Source organism: Gallus gallus, chromosome 1, assembly GCF_016699485.2.
Source record: "Gallus gallus isolate bGalGal1 chromosome 1, bGalGal1.mat.broiler.GRCg7b, whole genome shotgun sequence".
In the NCBI taxonomy this organism is placed as follows: Eukaryota; Metazoa; Chordata; class Aves; order Galliformes; family Phasianidae; genus Gallus; species Gallus gallus.
The window spans coordinates 54,793,884-54,818,167 of NC_052532.1; the positions used below are offsets into that span (position 1 = coordinate 54,793,884).

At 40.5% G+C, this 24,284-nt stretch overlaps 2 protein-coding genes across 3 annotated transcripts in view; one reads left to right on the forward strand and one right to left on the reverse strand.

The window, feature by feature from the left end:
- The first annotated feature begins 150 nt into the window (after positions 1–150).
- NT5DC3 (5'-nucleotidase domain containing 3) lies at positions 151–22,320 on the forward strand. Its single transcript, XM_425487.8, has 14 exons — positions 151–357; positions 3,805–3,989; positions 7,808–7,882; positions 8,392–8,447; positions 11,481–11,571; positions 12,863–13,000; positions 14,448–14,508; positions 14,743–14,845; positions 14,985–15,086; positions 16,068–16,149; positions 16,505–16,591; positions 18,012–18,152; positions 18,496–18,560; positions 19,261–22,320. Exons 1-14 carry the CDS (start codon positions 165–167, stop codon positions 19,520–19,522), a joined length of 1,641 nt encoding a protein of 546 aa, XP_425487.4. The 5' UTR covers positions 151–164; the 3' UTR covers positions 19,523–22,320.
- STAB2 (stabilin 2) overlaps positions 22,232–24,284 on the reverse strand; it is a 78,111-nt gene continuing 76,058 nt past the window's right edge. For both annotated transcript variants that reach the window (XM_046909960.1, XM_040658260.2), the window contains one exon: positions 22,232–23,696. In XM_046909960.1, the coding sequence (XP_046765916.1) occupies positions 23,646–23,696 (51 nt within the window). In that variant the 3' untranslated portion in view covers positions 22,232–23,645. The remainder of the gene's footprint in view (positions 23,697–24,284) is intronic.

Below are 24,284 nucleotides of genomic sequence, written 5' to 3' on the forward strand. Positions count from 1 at the left end.
CCGTGAGGCGGCAGCGCCTCCCGCTCTGTGCGGCAGGCAGGCGGGGCGGTCGGCACTACCTGCCACCGGGTCGGGTCCGCCTCCCTTCTCGGCGCGGCCCCGGGGCGGAGCCCGAGGAAGTGACTTCAGCCGGCGGCGGCGGCGCGGCGCGGCGCGTGCGGAGCATGGCAGCGGCGGCGCGGTCTGTCCTGGCGGCAGGGTGGGCGGGCTGCGGGCGGCGGCGCTGGGGCCGCCGTCTGCCCGCTGCCGCCGCACCGTATTGCACCGTAGCTCCGCAGCGGGAGCGGCGGCAGCCGCCCGCTGATATGAGGAGCTACTTGTGGTCGCGCTACAAGGAGGCCAAGCGGGTCACCAAGGGTGAGCGGGGCGCGGGGCGGGGGGCGCTCCGAGCAGAAGCCACCGAAGCCCGGCGGCTGTTCCGATGGTGAGCCGGCATCTGTTGTGCCGGGGTGTGCCCTCCGAGTAGGGCTGCTGCTAGCCGGGCTGTTGTGTGCCGGAAAGCGTCTTCAGAAAGGGAGTCCAGCAGCGTGAGGTGCCTGCTGCGGTGGGCTTGTCTCACAGGAAAGTTGAAACGCTGCGAAGTTCTAGCTGAGTTTTCTGCATCTTGCCTGCAGCTCCTTTAAAAGCGCCGTGAAGTAAAATGCTAATACTGTGTCTGTGATGCCAGGCGGTTGTTTGAAGCGTGAGGACGATTGTAAGGAAGCCCTGTCCAGCTGGGAAGCAAGTTAGGGCTGTGCAAATGCCTCAATTCCACGGAAATCCGTAGCATTTTGTGGCTGTGTGTTGGTGCCCTGCCCTGGAACTCACTGCTTGGTTGCTGTCTGGCAGGCTGCAGAAGTTGTCATATAAAGGCAAAATTGGGTGGTGAGGCACTTCCCAGAGAAGCTGTGGTGCCCCATCCCCGGAGGCACTTGAGGCCAGGTTGGATGGGGCCCTGGGCAGCCCGAGCTGCTGGGTGGCAGCCCTGCCCATGCCAGGAGTTGGAACTAAGTGGGCTTTAAGGTTTCTTCCTACCCAGACCATTCTATGATTCCATGAAATACTGTTTGCTCCCATCCTTGTTCTGATGCTTAGTGTTACTGAGCTGCTTGGATATTCACAGAATCACAAAATGGCCTGGGTTGGAAGGCACCTCAAGGATCATGAATCTCCAACCCCCCTGCCGGGCAGGGCCACCAACCTCCCCATTTACTAGACTAGGTTTCCTAGGGCACACAACGCTGTCAAGCAGGAAAGCAGCGTTCATGTGAATATTGCCATAGTCTTGCATGTTTTGCCTTTTACAAAAGGGAAACAAATAAAATTTGTAATATAAGATAACTTGAGAATCCTGAGCCATGAGCCGGTGATGTGTTTGTTCTGGGCGCAGATAAAATGGGCAGTGTTGCGCCAGTGAAATAAGATCAGTGCTACAGATGTCTGAAAGGTACTGTAGGCTTGGGATAAGGGAGAAGAAGAGAGAATGCTTTTTATTTTGAGTCTTTCTTTTTTTTTCTTTCCTGCTTTTGGAATTATCTTTATTCTCCAACCCACACCCTATAATACTTCAGAGCTGAGGTCAGAGTGTAGAGCAGCATTAAGGGAAAAGGTGGGTGGGAGTGGGTGTGGGTCAGTGGCAGGGGAGGCAAGTGCTTTTAGGATCAGTCAGAATGCTTTATTACTGCCTGAATTGCCAAATGGCTTCAAGTATCTGATATTTTTGTTTCTTTGGGATGCTAGGATGACTAACCTGTCCTGACTTTTTTGATTCAAGTTCTATAGGTCTGTCTGCAAGCTGGACTATCTAGTAGCTGTTAATGATGTCTGTTTTCAGGCAGCTGCTAGTTAATGTGTGGTACTTTTTTTTGTGTGTGTGTGTGTGAAATATCTGCTTGAAATGTGTTGTCTCACCAGGCTCCACAATTGGTGTTTGAAGAAAGTACAACACCCTTTCCTACGTTATAGTTTAAATAACATCACTTTGAAGGTTCACTTAAAACTCAAGTTAGGACTTCAAGGAATTAAATGATTCATGACCTCTTTTATAGAATGAAAGTGTTTGTCTTAATAGTAGTGTGTCAAATTGCACTTGTTTTTTTTTTTTCTCATCTCAACTGAATGTGACAATTATCTACTGTATTTTCATGAGTGATGACTGGAGGCAGGAGGAGGTAATGTTTTGGTTGAGGCTTATTTTGTTAAATCCCCCCAGTGATTGTTTACGAAGGATGTAGCTTTGCATGTCAGCTTCAGCATGGCAAATTCCTGCTATCTTACTCACTGAATGAGATGGTGCACTTCATATGAAACTTGGGAGGAAACCTGGTGAAACTGCTGTTCTGTCTCAATGAATAGCAGGTGTGTGTGTCTGAATGGTTTCAGATTACTGAAACATTGACCATCTCTAAATTCCTTGTAGTATCTGCCTGTCAGCTGTGCAGTTGACTTACACGTTGCTTTTATGAAAGAAATGCTATTTCCCTTCCTGTGAGTTGGTCAGATTTTTCAAAAAGAAGCATTATCTTTCTAAAAGATCTGCAGTACCCATGCCTGCCTGTCTCGTTGCTTTGGTTTTCTTTCATGGTGAAGCATTTAGTCCTCAGACCTGGAGTTCCTCCTTCTACACATATATGTAGAAAATAACCAGGCATCCTTCAAAGTCACCCTTCCAAGTGCAGCTTTATGATGAAAGCTTCCTTTTTTTCCACTAGCAGCAAAGGCTGGATTATAAACTTAGTATACAGGAAGGAAAGGAAGGGGAACTTGCTTTTAATAAGATAACAACCTGCTGAAGCTGTTCTTCTGAGTTTTTAAACAAAAAATAAATCAAGAAATACAAACATTTTTAATGATGATTGTGGTGTTGGCCTTAGAGTTATGGCTCAGCATGAAGGGTCTTCTTAACCAGCATACTTTTCAAGTAAACATCAAGAGAAATGTACCCTTAAAAGTTGAAGCAGTTTACACACATCAAGTATGTGTGAAGAGAATAAGCAGAGTATTTCCAGTTTCTAGCTTGCTAGAAGGTAAGTGTGCATTGCTATGCTTACTAAGCTATGTTAAGAAAGTGTGGCAATCACTTAGACTCTACATATATAGAGTCACAGAATCATTCATGTTTGAAATGACCATTCAGATCACCTAGTCCAACTGCGAGCCCATCCCCACTGACCACGTCTCTCAGTGCCACATCTACATGGTTCTTTGGCACCTCCAGGGCCAGTGACTGCACCACCCCCCTGGGCAGCCTGTGCCACTGCAGCACCACTCCTTCCAAGAAGAACTGTTCCTAACATCCAACCTATATATCTGTATGGATAGAAATTGAGTAACATGATACCCTTGATATGGTCAAGCAAAAATTTTATCAACATCTGGTTAAAACACTGGTAGTTCTGCTTTTTGGACAGAGCCTGGACCAAATAATGAGAGAAGACAGTTGTCAGAGTAACGGTGGTAACAACCCTCCACTCCTCAAACTCCAACGTGAATTTTCAAAGGAATTATTAAATAAAAATGAATTAACGGAGTTAACAAAAGCATTGTGTATTGATTCTGGGGTTCTGTGTTAAGCATGATCCAGAAACACATTTTCTGTTTCACTTGATTTGTTTGAGGAAAGCCTTCAAATAAAAACTGTGAGTCAATGACAAAGTAGGGATCGCATTTTCAACGACATCATTTTGCTGAGGGTTAGATGATGTATTAGTGTGAATCAGTTTAATAGATTCTATCTTCATTTATCTATATTTAGAAATTGCTAATGGTTTTCTTACAGAAACTGCGAGGCTGGTATAACTTTTTTCCCCTCTCCTCTGTTCCCAGAATTAGTTCCGTCAATTATGAGTAACATGCTGAACCCGGATGCTATTTTTTCAAACAATGAAATGAGCCTGTCAGACATTGAAATCTATGGCTTTGATTATGACTACACGTTGGTCTTTTATTCTAAGCATCTGCACACACTGATCTTCAATGCTGCGCGAGATCTTCTTATTAATGAGCATAGGGTAAGTAAAATTATTGGGATTACAATAATTTTATGACTGAAGACTATAACAGGTCATTTCTAGTTGGGGGAGATACAACTCATCTTTTCATGCCTCAGCCCTGGCTTGGCTCCTTCGTAACACATTTTGTACAACAGCTAACATACAAATCACAGAAGTCCTGATTTATTCTGAGCTGCAGTTTTAAGCAGAGCACGGTCTGGCAGCAGTCAAGGAACATTTTGTTTGTTATTGGAGTCACCCCAAAATAAAGGAAACTTCAAAGTTATTTTCACTGTTTTATGCTCTTTTGTGAGTGCAGTGATGAATTTCTGTGCAGAATGTTTTCATCCTGTCTTCTTATGAGGTCTGTGATTGTGTGGTGTGCCTTTCTGTGCTTTCAGCATTTCGGCCCGGTTACCTAAAGGGGCAGTGTGTGCAGTGACACTGTAACCAGAGGTTGGATATGAGCGACCCAAATAAGTGCTCAGCTCAGTGGTCCCCTAAGAGGGAGTGTGTATATGCTGCCTGGCCAAGTGGTGTGTTTCTGTCAGTCACCCGTCAACATCCTGGTAGCTTGGAGGTGGGTTGTGGATGGGAGGTGTTGCTGTATGTCAGGAAGCAAGGAAGGAGATACAGAGAGGTTGCAGGGAAAACTGAAGGTATTAGAGGGGAAAGGTCTAAACCAAGTGTCAGCTGGAGGAAGCATAAATAACTGCAGTGTAGGAATTGCAGGAAAATAAAAGGAAGAAATTTATGGACTACATTAATAAAACTGCATGTATATTTTATACAAACTAAGCTTGAAAGTAGAATAACACCACCCATTCATGTTTCAATCCAAAGGTTAGGAGCTATATTTAAATAATCTATAAATATCCCTGCAAGAACAAACAAAACTTCACGGGCACTACAAGCATACACAATTTGATCCCCCTAAAATTTTGGCATGCCTTGGTAGTAATTTCTGTGGAATGAATAAATGCACTTTAGTAAAGTGACTTGGTTCTTGAAAGGGCCTTTGCAGTAGCAGTAAGAACACAATAAAAACGTTACTCAGTTTTTATTATTTGAATGGATTCAGATAGTAAAGTTATTACTGCTTGTTGTTTCAGTAAGAATCTCTCACGCTGTAGTGAGTGAAGCTCCAATTACCTTCTGAGACAGCTTATTGAAATGTACAATCTCTTGGCATTGGAGGGACAACAGGTTTTTTTTAATACCAACTCCTTAGTGATTTTCTTGACATTATCTAGAAGTTCTTTCTAACATCAGCACTGTCGATTATGATTGTCATAGCATGGAAGATGACCAATTTTGGTTATGGCCATGTAAGGTAATTACTCAAAAACTGCAAAATATATTGTAGGAAATGTGGAATTTTGAAGTGTGCTTGGAGGAATAAACATGAATTTAATGCTCATCTAACAGCTGGCAGCAAGTGTGGAATGTAAGCTCTTGTTCTTGGGTTTGTGTGTTTCCCCATTGTATGGGCCTTGTGCCACCTTATGCAGACTGGTGTTTAGTCCTTATAGTTTATATTACCACTACCAAAAGTGGTGGTGAGGGGGCAAGCAAACAGTGCTATTTTTATCATTATTTTGTTTGGCTTGTAAGGAGGCTTTAATTTGTGTGCCAGGTTGGGCTTAGTCTTTTGCTTGCATGTACTGGCACACATGCAAAAGACAGCCTTCTGTCAGAATAAATTGAAGTAGCAAAGTCAAGCATGCAGAAACTTGAAAAAGTCAAATTTCCTTGCTTATTCTTGATGCGGCCACTTTAGGCACGTGCAGTACACTGTAGTCTTTAATTGATCACAATCTGTATCTTCTCCTATGTTGTTTTTTCCCCTTATCTTGTTTTGCTTCGTGCTTCCTGGATGGTTCTGCACATCTTCACAAACAGTCTTTAGGCTTTCAATTCTTTGTTGAAATCAGGAGCGTCCCCCGTGTTCTCTGGAACCAATAGTAGGAATGACAGTTGAGAAGCTAAGAGAAAGATTGTGATCATGCCAAGCACAGGACTATTTTCTGTAATTATAGATGCCTGTCTGCAGCAGTTGCAGAGCGAGTGCTCTTCTGCACAGATTAAAAACTTGTTGGAAAAATTGGGATTTTATTGCTTTTAAAAATAGCTAGTGCCTCTATTGAGGCTGCACAACCTATGTTTTCTCCCCCTCAGGCTTGTAAGCCAGCTGTATTATGTATGGAGGCTGTGTAGAGAAGTGGAGGATGTGCCTGAGGTGCATCAAGTTCTGTGAGCTCTGCAGTGTGTGAAAAGGAAATGAAGAATCACCTTTCAGATGGTTAATCAAAGGAATGAGTTTTCTCAAGCATTGGAAGAAATGACTGAAGCATTTTACCTTTTAAAAACAAAAGGATGTAACCCTAGCCTAAGGCACTTGCCTGACATGTAATTTTTTCATGCTTATTCTATGTTTAAAGTATGATAAAATCACAGTCAACTGAAAATAGGCCGTTCTGATAGGTGGTATATTCTACCTATGCTCTTTATAAACAACCTGAAGAAAGAATACATGATACAGAACCTAACTCTTGCGCATTAAAACAAGTGAGCATATATGAAAGTGCCCCCTCCAGGCTACTGATAATAATTGTTTTCCCATTTGTACTGTAGATAAGGAAACTTACTAAAAACAGATGAGTACTGCTTATTTTTTTTTATCAGTACATGGTTTTCTGGACAAACAAGGCTGTATCTACAGAGAAGCAACCTCCAGGAGTAATACAGTTGGGTCACTGTGGTGCTCTTCTAAAGTGACTCACTTGGGTGGTGTTCGGCACCATCCTTGCTTTGGGATCTGATCTGTGATGTACCCTGGGAGGTGCTGGCTCCACAGATGCAAGTCTGGTGTTAACACTGTAGATGTTCAGGTGTATCTCTTTTAAGGTGTAGCATGGTGAATGCTTGGAGAAGGTGATTTTAAGCCTTCGTTAAATTGCACTGTCCTATTAAACCACTCTGGGTGCAAAGTGTCTATGGGCCTGGCATGTCCTGCCAGTCAGCAGCTGTGTCTGGTAGTACCACGTGCTATGTGAAATTCCTGTGGTCTGCACTCTTACCAACTTTGCTTTTTTGAAGTCCCCTGCAAGTGAAAAGGCATAACTAATTGTAGCTGTACTCTTAAAGCCTTGTAGTCTTAAGAGCCACCAAACATTTTAGGAAGTGTGATGTTATTGTACACTTCAATCCTATGCTTGGGAAGAATAGTGCCATAGTTTGAATTTGCTGATCTCAAATGTCTTCAGAAATATTCGTTAGGATGAGAGTGAGCATCTTGAATTCATAGACTGAGCTGTCTTCAGTTTGTCCTGCTAAATGTTCAGGAAGCACCTGGACAATGCTCTCAGACATATGGTCTGATTTTTGGGGTGTCCTGTGTGGACTGAGGGGTTGGACTCAACGTTCCTTATAGGTCCCTTCCAACTCAAGGCATTCTATGTTTCTAAGCTTATTTTGTGGGAAAAATTCAGAATATAAGGTAATTCAGCAATTAAAATTTTAATTTAGTTTATTTTCATGGGTGCATGTATTAAAATCTCTTTGATCAGGAGACTAATGTTTGCAGCTAATTAAAAGTTCAAGTGCTTGGATGTTCAAGTGCTGTGCTTGACTTGGGTTTAAAATACTGGCTTGTCTCACGCTGTGCGTATGTTCCTGTGAATCTCATCAACTTATTTAAAAGCACTTCTAATGGCTAGCAGGAATGAGAAGCAGATTAACCACAGGGTTTTCAAATTATGCAGAAACAGGTTGTTTTTTTTTAGATTTTTCTTCTTAAAATAATTTAAAATCAATTTCCTTTTCTCTTCTCTTAGTATCCTGCAGAAATAAGGAAGTATGATTATGATCCGAATTTTGCAATAAGAGGACTTCATTATGATGTGCACCGGGTATGTATAAGTATCTTTGTTAAGAGTTGCATAGTGCTGAAAACCTAGCCAAAGATAATGAGTCTCTGAAGTCTTCCAATCTCTCATTCTGTGTTGTGTAAGGATTTTGTTAAATGTTTTCCTTTTGTGGTGAGCTTGTTTTTTTTTTCTTTCTTTTTTGATCTTATGTAAAAAGTGTTCTGGGTGTTCTGTGGGGAGAAGGGGAAGAGTACAGCACAACGAACCTGAAGTACGCTGCTGTTATTAGAAAAAGATACTACTTCATGACTAAGTTCAGGACACTGGATGTTTGGTGACATTTTGCAGGCCCTAGGCTGAAATCTTTAATAAAGTATTTTGAAATCACTGATAAAGTATTTTGGAAGCAATAACAGCGGTTGAAGGGAAGGTGCGCGGTTGGTCTGGAACCAGAATGATTACAGATAAAATTGCTTTCTTTTTTTTTTTTTAAGAGTTCAATTTCAGGTAGTTGACATGCAATTCAAGTTGATTTTTTTTTTTCTTGCAAGGCGTTATTAATGAAGATCGATGCTTTTCATTATATACAGCTAGGAACAGTTTACAGGTAGGTAAACTATTGCCTGTATTAATAAGAAACCAAGTATACTCTTGTTTTTGAATCTTGTAGTTGTCTTTATTAGTGCATGCCTTGGCCCGTATCAGGAACAGTGCACTGAAAAAGCACAGGCATGAATGAGTACTGCAGCCTTACTGGAGGAGGCTTTTTTACACCTCTGGGTATATACACAGACATTAGCACACGTTTACTGACTCAATACAGTACAGCTAATTTTCACAGTCCAAAGCTGGTGATGCTGGCAAGCTGGTTGGTCACATAGTGCTGAGTCACTTTGTTTCCGGCTGTTAAATTGTGCTGAAAGACATCTAAAAATACACTGGCTTCTCCACTGGTGCTTTCAATATAAACAATTGCTGCAGAGTGCCTGTTAGCATGTCTTTAGTGTGGCTGCAGATATGCTTGAAAGGTCTTGCTGTATTTGCACAGAGCTTTCAAGTTTAGACACATCATTCTGCAAGTGTGATGTAGTCAAAGCACAACCACTTTGTGTCCACACAGTGTGACACACAGTGATGCTCAGTGAGCGTGCTGAGTTCAAGTCCCATTGGCAGTCTCTGTGCTGTGCTTTCTTGCATAGCACGGTCTTAGTGGAATTGATCTTTTGCTATGAGAGTCTTTAGCATGGCTTGTGTTGATGAAGCAATGTGTGCTTGATTAATGCGAATGCCACGCTTAATGCCGTACTTTAATCAACAAGCCTGGGTACATTTCTTAATTTCACTGGACAAAAAGTTTTTCTTTGGGACCAAAAGACAATGCAGCCATGAGGTGATTTACTATGGGGGCTAGTGTGTGAGTGTGCATGGTTGTGTGAAATAATGGTGCACTCATTACTACTTGTTTTGCCAGCTGGGTGGGTGGGTGCATGATTCAGTCATAAAAAGGAAACAAGATGTCATGGTCCAGCATTAGGCTGATACTGACAGTGTAGTGGCTGTCTAAAGCTGTCAAACAGTGTGTTCTGTATGCATCATCATCAAACTCGTAGTGCATCTTCACACCATTTGCTTGTGTCCTATTCATGCTGTATATTTCAATGGTCAGCACCTGTTGCTGTTTCTTTTTTCTAAGCCCTACGTTAACAATATCAGCCTAGAGCCAGCACGTAATGACTGATGAAGAAGATTCCAAAGAGATGTTGAGATTTCCTGAAGAGTTAATGTATTGCCTTTCACACCCAAAGCAATTCTGGACAGACTTCTTAGCCACGTCTTGGTACTTGAGTCTTGTGTGATATGAGTGAAATGATAGTTTTCACTCACTCTACTTTCTTAATTTTAAAATAAGATTACCTTTCTCTTATGTACCAGCATAGATAGACAGCAAATGACAGCAAAGCTCTGTAGTTCTTTAGCTTTAACCTTTTATGTGCTCTTTGTATTTGTAGGCCAATTATACTGCTGAAAATAGTAGGACTTGCCCAAGCATGAGACCTTGCACTGAGACATTTTGAGCAATTCTGGTACCATTTTAAGAATGCACATTTCCAAGAGCAGCAATGGAAGCGCTACTTTAGATGAACTATGATGCTTTTAGTACTATGTTTTGAGTGGAATAAAATAAACTTAGTACTTACACAGCTAGACTGTGAACTTTGTCGAGACTGTGGGTCTTTCAGCAAAACTGATGCTTTACTGGAAGTCTTCTCCCCTCTCTGTGTTTTGCAAATGTTTGTCTTTCCTCTTGATTTACACTTAAATAGGTCCTTATTCAATAGAGTGTTTTTCTTAGCAGTACTCAAGTACTATTTGGCATAGCTGTCTGCAGAGTAGGACCTGAGTCGGTCTGGTATTATTGCTTGGTATACATTTAACATTTTTGTTGCATTTCTTTCTGTTTCTTGATGTGGAGTAGATGACACTGAATAACTTATATATGGTAATGTACAAGAGCAAAGCAGTTATGTACAATACTAAGTTGAATGCTGTCGTTCTACCAGCAGTAACATGGAACTATATGTAAGTCAGCGTAGCATTGAAAAGTGCAGTATGGGAACTAGTTGATGTGGACCTCTGCTACCATAGCAGCTTATATGCCATGCCCTTCTTGTGCAAGCCTGATATAAACTCTAATAATGGAAACACTGGGCTTATTCAGTTGTTTAAAACACTTTGGGGTGAGACCAAGAAAGGGAGTCACTGAAATCAACTATCATCTTGCTTAGAAGACTGCAAGGAAAACAAAACAAAACAAAATGAAAAAACAACATAGAAACAACCCACAAACATAAGGAGACTTGAAGAGAAGGACCAAATGATCTGACTTCTGTGTTCTTCAATCTTAAGCAAAGCCTCCCTGTCTTCCCCCTCTGCTTACTTGTCTTCTGGTGAGGATTATTCTCTGTATGCAGTGTTTTAGGTGCTTCAACACAAGATATTTGATACTATAAGTAATGAAAAACAAGAACAAAAATACCAACCCAATCTCAAAACATGGAACCATTAAGATTTCAGTAGTTGATAGAGACACTTTGGTGATATGTCTTTTTTCTCTATTTGTTGTGGTACATTTATATTCTAATTACTTGTCATCAGTCCTTCAAGTAATCTTAAATTTTGGGAAACTAAACTGTTGATACGGCTTAAACTCTTACTTACAGGTTGTGTGTGTTCTTCTTTCCTGGAGTCTTCAAGGTCATAATGCAAAATAGTCTGGTTTACACACTATCGCATCATCAGTGCTTTAAGAAACAAAAGCAGAGTGAGGAATTACCTTAAGAAGCTGGAAACTCTAACTACTTTTTACAAACCCTTGAGGCAGAGTTTCAATGGAGACTAATTAGCCTTTTTTCCTCTTAAGAAAGTAAAAGACTTAAATTTGGAATGCGTTTGGCATGCATCAGCCTGTTAAAATATTACTTCTGTAAGGAGAGATGCTGTTTTAACTTAAACTGATGTGTTCTTATGATGTTGTTGGTATTTCAGTAAGCTCCAGATTTAAGTGCTAATCTGACAGATTTTTATTCAGTAATTACTTCAGAATTTTAGTGTGACTCTTGAACCTTTTGTTGTTCTCTAGAGGCCTCAGTGTTGTCCCAGATGAAGAAGTCATTGCAATGTATGATGGTTCCCATGTTCCCTTGGAACAAATGAGTGACTTTTATGGAAAGGTAAAAATACTAACTGCTGTTTACAAATGGAATTATCTTTGTGGGTTTTTTTTTTTTTAGCGGAGTGGGGTAGGGTTTGCATTTTGTTCTTGTTCCTACTGCTATATTTTCCTCAAAAACTGGTTCACTTATGGTGTTAGATAAGAAGCTTTCTCTCTGATGTGACAAATACCCATTTTCTCCTACTTGCCTTAATTTCTTTTTACTGTTCCCTTGCCCAGTCATACGTACAGAAGTAGAATATTAAAAAGTCAAGTGACTTACTCAGTTGCACAGCAAGTCTGATAAAGGCTGGGAAATGAACCATGCCTGATGCCTTACCTTCATACTGAACTTAAAATTCCCACGTAACTCTCACTTGTGGTCTCTGGAGCAGCTGCAACGGTTCTGAATATCAGCCTGGAACTCCTTATAGGGTACCTTGGTCTTCAGTGCTATTCTTTTGTTGATCTTGAAAAGGAGGGTGACAGGACAAACTTAGACACAAGTGGTTCCCTCTGAAGATCAGGAAACACTTTTTAAGTGTGAGTGTGGTTTAGCACCGATACAGGTTGCCCAGACAGATTGAGTCATTTCCTCGGATGTCTTCCAAAGCCTCTTGGCTGTGGTCTTGGGCAACCTGCTGTAGCTGTCCCTGCTTGGGCAGAGGGTTGGACCAGGTGGCCTACAGAGATCCATTCTAGCCTCAACTATTTTATAGTTTTGACCAGTGTGCTGTTTTGAAGAAAGATACCTGGTTGTTTTACCCCCTTAAATGTTTATTCCTGTACAGTGAGATCCACTACTTAAATGAAAATGAACTATAGTTACAACCTTTGTGGAGTGGATGTCTGTTCTTACACTAATTGCTGCAGATACAACATTCTATCTCTTTTCAGGAAGGCAAATTGTTTTGCAGTCCTACTTAGCATTTTATCAAAAAAAAAGAAAACAAAAACATTCCCTTCCCCCCTTCCCTCATAACAATACTGCTTGCATGTAGAATTGTGGACATCCAACAAAGAGGTCTCTAAATACTTCTTTCAGTTAGCTGAACACTTTTTTTATGTGCTCCTGAGATAAAATAGTGTTCTTAAAGCAATGGTTCTTCATGGTAAATTTTCAGAATAAAGCCAATGCTTTCGTCGGAGTTACTTTATTGAAAGTCTGTTTATTTGAAAAGAATCCTAATACAGTGAGAAGAGTGGTAGCAAAGGCTGAGTATTTGCAATTAATCTGAATTTTTTCTCTTAATGGAAGCATTCCAAGTTGAGAATCCATGTCTGACCATTTTTCTTTTATTTGTTTGTAGAGCTCACAAGGAAATACAATGAAGCAATTCATGGATATATTTTCCTTGCCAGAGATGACACTCCTTTCTTGTGTGAATGAATATTTTCTGAAAAACAACATAGACTATGAGCCTGTTCATCTGTACAAAGATGTCAAGGTACTAACTTTGAAGATTTAGGTAACGCTATAGATTAGTGTGTCTTGTCTGTGAGCAATCTCACAAGACTCATTCTGCTGCACTAATTCCAGTGAGATACCTCAACTTTGGGTTTTGTATAGAGTAGTTATTGCTATAAAACTATAAACTTAAGTGCAATGATAGTAAACCTTAAGAAAAAAAAGTAATTTGGCAGTTTGTTTTAAAAGTCGTGTTCTTTTTGGTGCTAGTTATTTTTTCTGTAGGTTTGGGGGGTGGCTAAGAGGAAAGTGAAGAAGCTCTCATATGTCAGTAAAGCTTCTTTTGCTTATTATTGAAGGTATACTTCTCTTGCTAGCAGGAACTGTAAGAGGCCATGGGGAAATCCATGGGATGCCCATCTGTGCTGCCTCTGTATCATTATTAGCATGTGATAATTTTTTGTTTCTTGCTTTTGACATACCTCTTCTTGCCTGTTTACCTCTTTTTCCTCCGCCAAAAAAAAAAAAATATGGTAATTATGATTAGAGTAACTTGACTTTCTTGATTCCTTAAGATATACCCTAGAGAGAAGCTGAACTTGTGTTCTGGATACTTAATAATAGAAAAGGCCACTTCCAACTTGATGATTTTTGACTATGTGATCTTTCCATCCAAACCCTTCTTGTAGCCTCTTCTTGAGGCCTCTTCTTTGTAGTTAAGTGTATGTGATAGGACCTGAACGTTGAACTTCTAGCTTGTCCAATGGAGAAGTTCCTTCCATCTCCTAATTTTTCCTCCTGCCTACAATTACATAGTCAGAAAGCTAGTTTTGATGGCTTCTGCTGAAACATTTGTAGAAACTTCCATACTTTTAACTGTTCAGCATTACCAACTTCTTTGAAGCTGCATAAGTGACTTCTTAAACAATTTGTGGGCTATCCATAGACCGCCAATATGGTGGTATCACTGTCCTAAGCAAAGCATTCTGCTGCAGAGCCAGCTCAGAAGAGATGCCAAGTGCCCTCAGAGCTGCTTTTGGTCCTTTGCTTAAGGATTTAGTTTCTTTGGCCTGTTCAGTTTTTGTTTGTTTGATTGGTTTTTTTTTTGTTTTTTTTTTTTAATCAGGGCATTAGGGAGTGATGATAATTTAAAGCCTGAATTACACCTTCCCCTTGCCCAAGGAAAGGAATGTATTTTGCTCCACACAGGGCTTTAACACCCCTCCCCCTCGTACCCTTCTGAACTCTGCCACAGATTGTTACAAGCCCATTTCATACTTCCTGAAAGTATGAAGGAGTTTTCTAGAAGAACAAGCTTACTTTGTCTACTGGTGGTGTATGCATAATGAATACCACGTGGCGTTTCTGTTAAGTTGAAAATGTAATTCAGGGAATGCAATTGTTATAAAGGCAAATTATTACTGTGCTGTTTTTTCATACTTGAAAAGATCTTTCAGTTCTTCAGTGCTCTGTTGATTTCCTGACAGGATTCAATCAGGGATGTCCACATCAAAGGAATAATGTATAGAGCAATTGAAGCAGATATTGGTAAGTACTAATGACATTATCTGTCAAGGCTTTTTTTCCACTGATATGGAAGCCAGAATGATCAGTATATTATTTAAGATTGCAATTTCTAAATTTTAAAGCTTGAAAGAGGTGTTACCATTTATCTAGAGTGCCTTTATTAAGTATAGCCTCGTACTTGGAATCCTTGGTTGAACACAGAAAACTGTTCTCTTGAGAAACTCGAGATTAACATTTTTTCCTTAATTCTCACAGAGAAATATATCTGTTATGCTGAACAAACTCGTGCAGTGTTAGCTAAGCTGGCTGATCATGGCAAGAAGATGTTTCTTATCACAAACAGTCCCAGCAGCTTTGTGTAAGCGAAGTCATTTTCTTTTTGACTATCAGTTTATAAAGGATGGGGAGGGTGAGATTGAGTGTAATTTATTACATTGCACTAGTAACAGTTGCACTTCTGTTATGCCTGGCTGTTAATAACCCTCTGCCCTTTTTAGGGACAAAGGCATGAGGTTCATAGTTGGCAAGGACTGGAGGGATCTCTTTGATGTGGTCATTGTACAGGCTGATAAGCCAAACTTCTTCAATGATAAGCGAAGGTGGGTATTTAGTAAAGACAGTTCCGAGTAGCTTGTTTGGTATAAGGCTATAAAGCATGTTATGAAGTGTTTTGACTTGGGTATGACGTAAAATGAAGTTGCATTTCATGAAATCCTGTTTTAAGGTCATTACAAAATACAGGAACACCCCTTTTTGAAGTCCAAATGTGACCATTTCTTACCTGAGGAAGTTCCAATAGCTAATACAGGTCTAGTCTACTGGACTGAGTTAGCCATAGAGGCTGTTTAACACCTTAGCGTGTAGTTTAGTTAAACGTTCCTGTAAACTTGGGAGCTGTTGGTACATTTCAGAAGTTACGCTTCATCTGGAAATGTTTTTATTGCTTGTGGTTTTGTTTAGTCACATGGTAGTATTTAAAGGGCAGACTGGCTGACAGGCTGTAATAGTTGGACTGCTTGTTTAGTTAAGTGAACGCATTTGTAATGTGTAAGCACTTCTGACACTTGAAAAAGGTCTATTCCTTTATATGCACTTACAACTTTGAAAATGAGATAGAAATGGGATTTTTTCTCCTTTGCTGTGTTTTCCATTTAATTTCAAAACCAGTACTGCTGTCCTTCCAGCCCTCAGTTCAGTGCTGCCTTCCTCAGTCATTCAGTTGTACAAAGCGAGATACTGGGCAAGATTTAAAATATTTTCATTCTTTTTTGCATTCTTTCCTTAATGGCAGATCGCTGACACTTCCCCCTCTGTCTGGGGAGGCTGATTCCCTGCCTTAGTTCAACAGTTGTTCTTAAACTCTGTTATAGATGTCATCAGTATACTGCATAGAAACATTTACCTGGCTAAAACTGAAGTTTTAGAACTTTGCTTTTCCTCTTACAAAATATTCAGTTGCTATAAAGTGTGTTTTCCTTTTGAAAGATGAGCGTTTTTCATATCAGAATACTTGTAGGAGTCTTGTAGGAATTCTGTCATGCTTCACAGCAGTGTAACAATTGTGTATAATTCTATCCTAGACCATTTCGGAAGGTGAATGAAAGGGGAGTGTTGCTCTGGGACAAAATCCACAAACTGCAGAAAGGCCAGATCTACAAACAGGTACACTTTCAGTGACTTCCCACACTTTCAGTTCAGATTTAAGACCAATTTCCTAGAGTCCCAAACGTCTTCAGCTATCACAAAGACTTGGAAATGGTTTTTAAGGTTATTTTAATAATTTAAGTAGTTTGAGTTGATTGTTGGCATTGTATCCCTGCTGTCTACTTGCCTCTTCAAGTGGATGTGAAAAGTAAAAGTATTACTGAAATGGCATGTGAAATCCGGGGTATATAATCTGTAAACTGAGGGCAAGACTCTTGATAGAGAAATACTTTCAAGTGCATACTGAATTCCTTTCTCTTGCCGGTGATAGTGCAAGTTGCATGCTGTCACAATGTATGTGTTGTTTCTGTAGGGCAATTTGTATGAATTTCTGAAGCTGACTGGTTGGAGGGGCTCTAAGGTGCTCTACTTTGGTGACCACATCTACAGTGACTTGGCAGTAAGTAGCTTACTCTCATGAAACAGGATGAAGGCTGAGTCTGTTTTGTTGCCCCTCTCTTCTTCCGTGATTATTCAGTAGAATGCTCTTTAATGAGAAGTTTCTGAGTACAACAAGATCTGAGTTAGTAGTAAGCCATTTTGCTTTTCTTGCATTAAAGAAAACTGGTGCCATGGAAGGCCGATCATATTTTCCACCTGACTTGTAGCATTTTACTTGCTTACAGCCCAGGGATTTGTAGAATCATAGAATGGCTTTGTTTAGAAGGGACTCCAAGGATCATCGAGTTCCAACCCTCCTGCCACAGGCAGGGCCACCAACCTCCATATCTCATACTACACCAGACTGCCCAGGGCCCCATCCAACCTGGTCTTGAACACCTCCAGGGACGGGGCATCCACAGCCTCTCTGGGCAGCCTGTTCTAGCACCTCACCACTCTGTCTGTGAAGAAATTTTCCCTGACGTCCACTCTAGACCTTCTTTCCTTGAGCTTCAAACCATTCCCCCTTGTCCTACCACTAACGGGATGGGAGTTTGTACTTCTGATCCAGATACTGATTGTGTCAGATGTAGCAGAAAGTAAACATGGACATCCCAAGGTACAGAATGTAGCTGGTCTGGATGACGCTTGCTACCAAGTATAATAAGAACTGAATGAACTTCTGTTTTGAATGACAGGTGGCAATCCTTCTGTCACTAATGGTAAGCTGACATTCTTCCCAAGGTCTTGTGAGGTTTGCAACCCTCTTCTCCAGGTGTCTTCTTACTACCTTACCAGCACACGTGCTGTTTGCTGTCGCATCAAAATAAGTTACCATCACTTAACTCTTCCATAATTGATTGCATATAAATACCTTTACAAATGTGAGTGCCAGCAATGTGGTGATAACATGCTTCACCAACAGATGTAAATATTTTTGCCTCAGTCTGCTTTTAAATAGAAAAGAAAGCCTGGGTGTTTCAGAGGGCTCAGAGTCAAAGGAAGGAGAAGCTGTTGTGCTCTTTGTGCTCCTTCTTCCATTGTGCCAGGTAGCAGTTGTCTCACCTTGCAATCAGTAGGAGAAACTTGAATAGCTGGAAACATAGTTTCCCCTAGATGCTTCCGACAGCAGCAGAGATTTCATCTGTAAGAAGAATTTCCTACTGTTTCCTTTAAACCTAATGAATTAGTGTTTATATGCAGCTACTCATGTGTTCTTTCTCTCTGAAAATGTGGGATGTGGAACATACTCTACAATTAAAACCTATTGCATATTGGCACAATAAGGTTCTGCAGTTTAATGTCTGCTTATGCAGAAGAAGCAATTAATTTAAATTAATACCGTTTGGAATAAAGAATGCTGAAACTTCTCAGTGTTTAAGTAGATGTGACTGGTTTTTTTCTTGCTAATTGCATTTTTAATTCTTCTTGGTAAATAGGATTTGACCCTGAAGCATGGCTGGCGCACTGGTGCGATTATCCCAGAGTTACGATCAGAGATTAAAATCATGAACACAGAGAAGTACATTCAAACCATGACCTGGCTGCAAACTCTGACAGGATTACTGGAACACATGCAGGTTTGTTCTGTGTATGTGTAATCAGTTCTGTATAGCGGAAGGGATCCAGCCAAGTTTCTAAATGCTGGATATTGGCGTTGTAAGTACTTTCTGTCTCACTGAAGTTCCACAGTTCAACTGCAGATAAATGTAGTTACTTGCAATGATAAGAGTTTTCTCATAGTCTTAACACCTTTTTCCACTAGTTGCTCTGGATTGATTCCTGCTTTCAGTTGATTAAAACATGTTAACTTCTCTGTAGTGATTTCAGAAGCACTGCTCTTGTCCTATTAGCTGACAAGGGTGTGTTAATAGACAGGTTCATTGATGAGGGTATCCTTTGTTATCTGTCACCACATTCCAGGTTCACCGTGATCCTGATTCACAAATGATTTTAGAGGAATGGAAGAAAGAAAGAAAGGAGATGAGGTAAGAAAGAGGAGTTAAACTATTTGTAGTATTCTTCATGGTAGCGAAGAGTTTGATGAGATGTTCTGCATAGGTTTCTCTAGAATTTGGAAGTATATGAAATAGGAGTAAAGCTTGGTGGAGACTATTAAACTCATCTTCAAATTAACTCCCGTTAAGTTTTTTGTGTACGTTAAGCTAAACTTTATTTTTTAGTCTTTTATCTCTGGGACAAATAGATGCCATTAGGATTTAGAGAAAGGCTGAAGTCTTATTTCACTACCTCTAGAAGGGAAAGCTTGAGATGCCATCTTTCTGATGAAGCAACTTCCCACTGCTTTTAGTGGGAGAAATATGAATCGCAGAATAACCTGAGTTGGAAGGGACCCACAAGGATAGAATCTAACTCCTGGCTCCACGTGGGACCACCCAAAAATCAGACCGTGTGTCTGAAAGCACTACCTAAATGCTTTTTGAACTCCAGTAAGCTCTGTGTCAGAGCTGTTCTCTACTGTGATGACTGTTTCTGAGCCACGTATGTGCAATAGATGCAAACACTACTCATACTGTGCATTTAAGTGGCTTGAAGCAAAATGGCAAGAGAGTAACACAGAGGACAGATTATAGGATCTGCTTACTTCAGATTCTGGAAACTAGTTGGTGTAAAGAGATGTGTGCAAGTGTGTTCCCTTCATTCTTTGTTTTCTCTTTTGGGGGACAGGGAAATGAACAGGAATTTCTTCAACGCACAGTTTGGAAGCTTATTCAGAACAGATGAGAATCCCACTTACTTCCTCAGACGTCTCTCTAGATTTGCAGATATCTACATGGCATCACTGAGTTGTCTCTTGAACTATGAGCCTGATTACACATTTTATCCAAGAAGGACTCCTTTGCAGCATGAACTTCCTGGCTGGTCAGACCAGCTGTGCACTGGTACATTCAGAATACCCTTCCTACAAGAGACAGTTCAGGTCAAATGAGCACTTGCCTTGTTCTCTCTAAAATGGGCTATTTTTTTTTTTAATGTAGATGTATTTTAAGTGACTTAAATCATTACCTTGATTTAGATGTAATTCATACTTGTTCTCATAAGCATAGTACTTATCTTCTCTCTCCTGCTCAGAGATGCGAAAGCTGTTCTTACACAGAAGATATGCTGGACTGCCGAAATAGTTGTGGGCTGGGTGGGAGGAAAGGCTGACATTCAAGGGTGGTTGCCTTTGTTTGTTGATTTGAAACTTGGATCTACAGCTACGTGATTTAGAGAGAGCTGTGCTGTCCCTTCATAACTCTAGCTGCAGTCTGCAATAGCTCTTGGCACTCAAAAGCATAAATCCAGTATTAGTAATGCAGTGATATGCAGTTACCAGCCAGTTTATGGTGAGATTTAGGGAGATGATATAAGCATTTTAACTTTGTGTTGCTGTAGCTGGCATGTTACCTGTAACTGGTATGGTATGTGTGTGCATCTCTGCTGCACTGTGATGGCTGCCATACAGGTGTGCTCAGGTGGATGAACTCTTTTCCTGCCTGTACATCTCTGCTTGGCTGCATGTGGACCTGAGCCTAAGCCTGACAGTAATGGGAAGCTTGGGCTGCTTCAGCTTCCGTTTGCTTTTAGATGTGTTTCTGTCTTAGTTTTTAAACAAACTAAATATCCACTCTCTGATAATTAAAGCCATTTCAGGAGGTCTAGCAGGGTGCATTTTGAAGTGAAAGCAGAATTCCATCAGACTTCAGATCGATCCAAAATGCTGCTTTTTACATTTCTAAGTGTCTTACAGTGGCATGCAATGCAGTTTAGGAGCTCCCTTGGAGAGAATGTATTTCATGTAGCCTTCAGTAACGGGCATCTGCATTCAATAGCACATACGCACAATGGGTAAATTAGTTGGGGGAGGTGGAGAAGTATATAAAGAAAGAAAAAGAAGACCAGAGTTAACTGATAGCATTTTTTTAGCTGAAACCCGCAAAGCTGAAATGGGGGTGATGGACAATTTGTATCAAGCAAAACAATTTTGACCATGCAGGTGAGAAGTTTGATTGAGCTACTAAGATTGGAAGGAAGGCATGAACACAAACTTTGGGTGGCATAAATGTTCCAAAGATTTGAGCTGAAAAATCTCTATTTTGCACAAGGAAAACATCTGTTGATGTGTTTCCTCAAACAGGCACTTTATAGAACTGCTATATGGTTGTTTTTAAATTGGGATGCGTTCTTTTCTCTGCATCCAAAAGAAAGCTTTCTTTTTTTGTATTTTTTCTTCAGTGGTGCTTCCCGCTCCAGCCATCTTAGAAGGTATATAAATGATTTAATGGCTTTCAAATTTTAGTTAAGGTTTCTTTTGTTAAAAGCATAACAATTAACAAAATACACATAGAGTTTGGTATCTTTCATTTTAGGACATCATTTGCTTCCTACCGTGATTGTCAGGTAGACAAACTTTTGGTGACCAAAAGTTCTCCTGTTTGTTTTTAACCTGTCTTATGTATACAGATCTGTATTGAATTCAAGGTGTGATATCTTGAATGTTTTTAAAAGCATATTTGCAAAGTAATGAATGTATTTTAATCTAGCCTGCACAATTTCATATGCAGTTTTCCTGTATGCTTGGAATCAGTCTGAAGGCCTGGAGATGTGCTTGTGGATTTTCTATTCATGGTTTTCTTGTGCTCCTGTTTCAAACTTGACATGCAACACTCCTGAAGTGTGTGTGTTTAAAACAGATGAGTGTACCCGAAATGAGGGAGCTCATCTGACAGTCCTGCTGTTCTGGGGAAAGAGAAAAGATGATTTTGCAGAGTTAGGTGGGCATTATTGGGACAGCTGTTGGTGGGGCTGTGCGAGAGATTTAGCACAATCTGATAATACAGGCTGTTCTGTGAGCTGAACTTCAGGGATGGAAGTATCTCCGGTTTGCCTTGGGTTCCTCATCACCATGCTCAGCTAGAAGTGAACTTGGTGTTACTCTGTAGCACCTTTCTTGTTCTAGAGATCTCAGTGCACTGTTTAAAATAAAACAAAAACTGTATGTTCTTCATCTTGCTACCAGCAATTAATAGTACTGTCACTCAGTTCTGCATTATTGAATTTAATAATGCTTTGGTTATAGCTCTGATGTCGATTCCTTGGAATCTGGCCAGGAGTCAGTTTGTTTGCCCAGTTTTCCCACGATACCCAGGAACGGTTGGATGATGTTAGCCACGCACTGCCCCTTTTGTTTCAAGGCAGTTGTCTTCACTCTTACCTTAGAAATCCATCCAATATCTGTACAAAGCTACCTGACAACAGCTAGCTGAAATAAACCTTGCTTATATTGCATGACTTCTTGAAATAAACAGCACTGCATGACAAAAAATTAATTATGGGAGAGCTATGTTCTTTTAAAACTATATACAATATGAGTTTAAGTGGGAGTCCTAAAACGTAGTATTTATTTTTCACTGCTAGAATGTTAGTCTTTTAAAAATGTCTTGCATTTTTATAATGATTTCAAAGAACTGGAGCTGTATACCTCTGTGTTCTCTCTGCATTATTTATTTGAACCCTTCGTTACTGACTTCAGAGATTTTTGAGTGCGTTGAAAGAGCGATGTCTGTTTCTATTCATTTTGGGAGTATAGTTCATTTGGAACACTGAAATAAGAATTTTTTTTCTGTTCTATCAAAAACTCAGAAGAGAATCAAAGTCTGGTAAAAGAAGAGTTTAATGAACTGTGGAAACATTTTGTGATGAGAATATTTAATGATTACTACAAAAATAAATGCTTGGACTTTATCTTCTGGTCCCTATGAGTGTTAATTTTTTTGGTAATGTGGGAGAGGGAAAGAACACAAATTATATTGCTGCAAAACTGGCTGAGGAATACTCCCTTAAACGTGTATATTTATGGGTGTGTCTTAATATTTTAATATCTCTAGGGAAGTTCAAGGAGGCATGTCTATAGGAGCAAGAGGCAGTCCTAGGGAAATCAGTGTGTGGCCTTCATTCAGTCATATATTTACACATGAGGTTCCTTGGCTGTCCTTGATAGTTGTCATCAGCCCTGGCTTATTCTGACAGGAGGTACCCTGGGGATATTCTCAGAGGGAATGAATGTGTCCCTGCAGTGCTTTCTTTCCCCTTGTCCTTTCCACATGTTCACCTGCAGCATATTTGCTACGTTAGTGCTGTTGAGTAATAGCATCTTCCTTTCCTTGCTGTTCTGTAGTTTCTGTCAGTCAAACTTGGGGTTGATTCTCTTGCAAGGTGAACATGGCAGCTGCTGTTACTTATTGGCTGAATGGCAGCGTGTGTGAAGAAGCAGATGTCTTCTGTCAGACCTGAAGATCTGAATGTGGTTGCAGAGTAGCAAGGTACATCCATCTTTGTTGGCTGCTTTATCACAAAAATGGCTCAAGTACAAACATGTTACTATTTTAATACTTGTATATAGCAACTTTAGCAAGAAGTACAGCTATGCTTAATATTGCCCTTTGTAGAGTGACACGAGATATAAACCAAACTCAGGAAAGCTGGAAATGCTGGGGCAGATGTTGCAATTCTTACAGGAAAGGAACAAAAAAAAAAAAGGTACAAAAAAAATCCGACTAAAAACTGTGTTATTTTTGGTTTAAAACTACAGATTTAACACATGTTCTGTTTCACAGCAGCTGGTTGAAGTTGCAACTGAGCCAAAACAAAGGCAGAGCTGGAGTAGTAGCAGATTTAGGATATTTGCCAAGTTACCAGCCTTGTGTGTTTGAGGCAATTTTAAAATCCTGCATGGAAGAATAAAAGCAGTGAGATAGGAGGCCAGTGAAAGTCCTGTGCTTTTTGTAGAGAAATAAGTGCCTCTTTCCTCTTGGACAGCTGGAGAGTTGAGCCTCACTTTGGCATTTAGCACTCAGAGTTGATATTTTTCAGCCAATGCTTCCGAGGTTGGTAACTTTGCAAATCCTATGGACTGCGTGTTAAACAAGGCTGTATTCCTATGCTTTGGTTTTTTAATTTATAGGGGGATTTTATTCCCTGACAGTTGTAGGTGGTGCTGTGGTTCCCCTCCCCCCCACTAAATGTAAATAGACATGTATTCTGTAACTGACTAATGCCGAGCTGAGTCTTTAATTCTGATCATAAGGGCCACTCATCACAAGCTGCTGGTCATCTGAATTCTATAAAACAGAAGGGAAAACAAATCAGACGAACATCATGCATATGAAGCTCACATTTTTGGAAAATTTATCCACATAGATGGAAGTTTGCAAGTGCCGTTTTTGCACTGAATAAGTCTCTTTACTGCATGCAGAAAGACTACTCTGCTCTTTAGTTGCTGTGTGTACATGAGAGTCTTGCTAAATTGGGCCATTGAGCCTATCCAGATGCTTCAGTCTTACCCGGATTTTCCTTCTCTTGTTTCCCACCCCCCTCTCACTGCATCTCAGACACTGTACAGAGTGCTAGCATGGCACTCAGCTGCATTTGCAGCAAAGAGAAGGGAAGACAAAACTGAAAGGCTTATAAGTTTGTTTAGACGTGTCACAGCACCATTTGAAGTCCAATTTAGTTTGGCTCTCTTTGAAAGCAGCTGCAGCCTCACTAGTCAATACTTAGAATTGTAGAATCACTGGGGCTGGAAAAGACCTCCATGATCATATTGACTCAACTCAACCACATCCCTCAGTGCCACATCCACACGGTTCTGGAACACCTCCAGGGATGGTGACTCCACCACCTCCCTGGGCAGCCTGTGCCACTGCAGC